Raw genomic sequence first — 4872 nt, 5'->3', positions numbered from 1 at the left:
CTTGTTTCGATCATACCTGCGACAGTTGGAGACCACTGGTGAGAGCTGTGGAGGACTGAGGCAGGTGAGTGCTTTGTCATGGTGAGGTAAGATATGCCCTATCATTTATGTGTTTGGATGGCCCCCCCAAAAAGTCTAGTTCCACTGGTAGAGAAAGATGCATGAGCTGGGGACAAATTCCTGAGGGACCCAATATCTACTGCAATAGCACAGGAAGAAGAGTCCTAAGGACTAAGAGGTAGGAGCAAAATCAGGTGTGTGGCACCCCAGAAGGCACAGGAAGCCAGTACTCCCAAAAGGAGAGAGTGGTCAACACATCAAGTGCTGCAGAAAGAATAAGAAAGATAGCAACCCAAAACAGTCCCCTGGATTTCACAATAACAATGCAGTTAGCAGTTTAGCAAGAACTGTTCAGTAAAGCAGAGGGAATCAAAATCAAATAGTGGATTAGAGTGGCGGGAGAAAAGAAAGGGGGAAGGATAGAAAAAGTTGCTTATGTTGGGGAGAGAGACAGAATAGTAATTAGAAAATGATTTTTTTTAACACAGTAGAAGAAATGTATGCAAGTTTAAATGACGTGAAGGAGATGGGGACCAGTTGAGGGTTTCAGGAATGGGAGACCGTAGCATGAAGATGCGGTGGGTGGATAAGCCTTGGGCAGGATGTCACAGGAGGGGAAGGAGCATGGGGTGCGAGTGAGGTGTATAGCTGTGGAAGCAAAAAGCAAGACGGCACCTGTGTGCTCTGAGGAGGCGAGGCCATTAGCTGGAGGTGGGAAGTTTGGGGAGAGGGAAGACGGTATGAGATAGACATTTCTGAGAGTGGACACGTAAACAGACTAAGGCAATATGGTAGACTTTCAGGAAAGTTTCTCCTTCCCAATTAAGGTTTGTGACCATGAATCTAAAGTAAAACTAGTTAGCCTGACTTTGACTTTTTTTTTACAGGATAGTCCAGCTGCTTGAGTACTGGTGTGGAGGCTGTGGGTGGTGCGTGTGTCAGTCACGCAATAACGACCTTAGCGAAACAGGAAAGGCAACTGAGGTCGCCACCGTAACTGTGATTCTTCTCTCTGAATTCTCTCTTCCCACTCCCTGCTTCTTCTCAGCAGCTAATTCAGTATGAGGTAGGAAGGTGAGTCAATGTTGTCTCAGATCACTGACTTGCTTTTTTTTACCCCTGGCACGTTTAGACCTTTTTCCATTAAAAACTCTACTGTCGCAAGAGGTACCAATAGACCCTGCGAGTTGCACTGCAGAGGGCCAGGCTGTGAAGGTCTGCAGACAACGTGCCCTGTGCAGCGTGCTGGGTGTCATTACTGAAGCACCTGCTGAGTGCTGTGGAACCACGGTGGGAGGGGAGTAGTTAATTCTGCCTTGGGAGCTTGGAGAAGGCTTCTGTAGAAGGCAACTTTTGAGATGTGCCTTGAAGAAAAAAGTAGGGTTTTTTTTTTTTCCCTTAGATGAGAACTCAATACCTCCTCTGGCCAAACTTTTCACGTGGATATGAATGCCTCTGTCTGAATGAGCACTCCAGGAAACAGAGAATTCCGTGAGGAGTGGGGCTTACCATGGGGTTTCTCATCTGGCACCAGAGCTGAGCTGAGGTTTGCAATTCCAGAGGAATAGTGACTGGCCTTCAGCCCTGCCTGAGGCCTTGCTCCCCAGCCCCTGGCCCTGTATGTGTCTCTTACCAGTGGCCATAGTCCAGATGCTGCCGGATGATAGTGTGGGGCTGCACAGTCCCGTAAGCGTCCACCTCAGGCATGTTCATGTCATCAATGAAATAGACAAGCTTCTTGTTGCCAGGAGGACCGTAATTTCTGCCAGCCTTCTTTTCTAGAGGCTTCTCCAGGACAGCTGAGAAGAGATCCAGTTAGTGAGGGAAGCAAACCTCAGATGCCAGTACTGGGACAGCATGGATGTTGAGGACAAGCCATGGTGCAGCCTGCATGTGTGTGCAGACAGCAACCATGACAACAGCTACCACTGGATTCAGGCCTTCTACAGGACCAGAAGGCGAAGCTGGAAATTGCTAGGCAGCAATGGTGACAGTAGCTACCCAACATTGACCATCTTACTGTGTGCACTGTGCTAGGTTTTTACAAACTGTTATCTCCTTTAATCCTTATAACATCACTGCAAGATTGGTATTATGATCCCTTCTTATAGATGAGGGAACTGAGGCTCAGAAGAACTAAGCAACTTCACCAGGGTAGAGCCAGGATACAAACCAGAGCTGCCAAACCTCAAAGCCCATGCCCCTTCTGTCATACTTGTTGTTCTCAGTAAAGACTGAAGATACCTTCTCAGTCCCTAGGCCAGGCGCTCCGCCTCCAAGGAAATCTACAAATAAGTGGATCCTGGGTAGACTTGCCCTCTCTACCTAAGACAGCAAAGAGCGTGAAGGCTGTGGGTCCTACCCCAGGGCTGAGTAGAGGCCCCTTCCACCCGAGGCTTATAAGAGAGAAACCATTGGATATTTTGCCAACAGTGTTCCCAGAATTCATCTCATGCGGTATCCCTTGATCAAAGTCAACAGCCTCAGAGAATTTTCCAGATGTTTCTGGTGTTATGAATGGCTCCTTTCCCCGCAACCAGGTTTCCTGGCCTCCTATCAGAGCATCTCAGTGCCTTTCTGGAGACTGAGTATAGACTCTCTTCTGGAATTGTTTTTGCATTATCAAGCCAAAGAGAAGAAATCAAACAGCACAGTTTTCCAGCCTGATGGGACTTGTTTAGAAAAAACTTAAGTAATAGAGTGGAGATATATGTATTTTTTTTCCAGTAAAGTGATTGAATATTTATGGATTGCAAGAAACAACACTTCCTATTACAGCTGGAAGCTGTAAGAGCCATTAGATTTCTCTTAAAAAACAAGTTTGTAAACAAGGAGAAAGTTGTCAATAGATGTATGAAGGTGACAGATAGACAAGTTCCTTCAAGAAGCTTGAATATTCTAATTTTCTGGTCCCGAGTTAAATTAAGTGTTTCAAATATGAATTAAATTTAAATTTAATTAGCATCCAATTAACATACACTATCAACCAATTAATCACCCAACACCTTCTTCCCCCCTAAAGATATAACAACTATATATGAGATCTGTCAAAATGAAATATAATTAATGGGCTGCCAAGGACATGCCTTTGAGAACAATCCTTCTAATAGAAAATTCTCTCCTTAGGAAGACTTGTTTCTCTTCCTCCCAAGGCAACGATATTCAAATCACCCCCTGGAATGAAGCAGAGCCTGTAATTTGGGTTGATTAAGCTCTTTACGCTTCTAAAGGATTGTTGAGAAAAGCATTTCAGTTAGCAAGAAGCAGCCTTGGAGTGCACTGGATTATCTCAAACTGATGATGTGACGTTCTCCAGAGAAACAAAGGACTCCCCTAGGAAAGGCAGACACATTTTTGATCCCTTCTTGGCCAAGCTCTGCCCCATATAGCATCTGGGATGGAATTCTGTGTCCAGGAGGAACTGGAGCAGGGAAAGTGGGTTTAAATTTCAGAAAAAGGGTTGACGTTAAAGGTGCTAAACAAATGAGACATGTAGGGACATGGGACCCTCTCATCCTATTCTGACTTCTGATTGTCATAAGCGAGTCTGGAGACTCAAGCCCGTACCCAGGCCCGAGTTCATCTGCACATTTGTACTGAGTTTCTTGTCGAGATCCATATGGAAGGGCTTAGGGTTCAGTCTGTGGCCACGTGGAGCAGGGCTAGTTGCTCCACCCGGGTTCATGTTCTCATTCATGCCATTCCCCGGGCACCACTTCATGGCCACCTTATATTTGAAGAGCAATTTAATTTTCAGAGTGGTTTCCTATTTGTCACCTCATTTCCCCATTTCCACTGCTACCATCCTCTCTCACCTGGTAATTACAGCATCCTCCCAAATGAGTCTCCCTGCCTTCGCCCTAGTCTCCTCCTCAGCACATATTCTCAAAGCAGCAGACAGGTGTATTTTTGTAAAGTGTGAATCGGATTGTGCCAGTCCCCTGCTTAAAGCCCTCAGCAGCAACCCCTCTTACTTGGAGCAGGAGCCAGTCTGGTCACTTCTGCAAACCTTGCGTCTCTGTTGCTCTCTCCTGCTGCTCCCGCCCTCACTCTCTGCTCCAGCCACCCTCCTTCTCATGCACTAGTCACTCGCTGCCCCAAGGACTCTGCCCTGGCTGCTAACTCTGCCTGGAATCCTCCTCTTTCAAATGTCAGCACAGTGACATCCATCACATTCATCCAACATTTAGTTACTCAAATGCCATCTTTTCAGTAAGGGCTTCCCTGGTCCTCCATCTAAAATGGAAACTCCCACCTCCTATCTCCTACGCTTGCTTCATTTTTCTTCATAACGCTTATCACCACCTAAAATCCTCTATCTTTTGCTTATTTATCTTGTTTATCATCTCATCCATCTCCTCCACACCAGAGTATAAACTTTATGAGGACAGGGATCTTTCTCTGTTTTTCTTATTGACCCAGAACATTATCTAGGGTGCTCAAAAACTATTTATTAGGTTAAAGAATGAATGAATGTATTTTATCATTATAATAAGCCCCATGAGAGAAGCATCCCCATTTTGCAATTAAGGACATAGAGGCTAAAGCAGGTTATATACCTTGCTGGAATTAGAATCCAGATATTTATTTATTTATTTATTTGTTTGTTTGTTTTTTGGGGTTTTTTTTGTCTTTTTTTCGTGTCCGGCAACGGATCGCAACCCTCAGTGTCGCGCCCGCACCGGACCAGGACCGGCAACGGGATCGCAACCCTCGGTGCTGCGCCTGCACCTTGCTCAGCCAGTGAGCGAGAACCGGTCTGTATGTGGGATCTGAACCCTCAGCGGGAGCGCCGCCGCGCTCCCAAGCAGC

At 46.0% G+C, this 4872-nt stretch overlaps 1 protein-coding gene across 1 annotated transcript in view; it reads right to left on the bottom strand.

Moving 5' to 3' along the window:
* The window catches only part of LOC103606053 (dynein heavy chain 9, axonemal-like), a gene marked incomplete at its 5' end in the record, with an annotated part of 130202 nt that overhangs the window by 17014 nt on the left and 108316 nt on the right, over window positions 1-4872 (bottom strand). The window contains 2 exon segments of the mRNA XM_008590649.1: window positions 17-71; window positions 1694-1859. Of these exon segments, the coding sequence (XP_008588871.1) occupies window positions 17-71; window positions 1694-1859 (221 nt within the window).

This window comes from Galeopterus variegatus, unplaced genomic scaffold, assembly GCF_000696425.1.
Source record: "Galeopterus variegatus unplaced genomic scaffold, G_variegatus-3.0.2 Scaffold6249, whole genome shotgun sequence".
NCBI lineage: Eukaryota > Metazoa > Chordata > Mammalia > Dermoptera > Cynocephalidae > Galeopterus > Galeopterus variegatus.
This window is presented reverse-complemented; position numbering and strand designations above follow the sequence as displayed.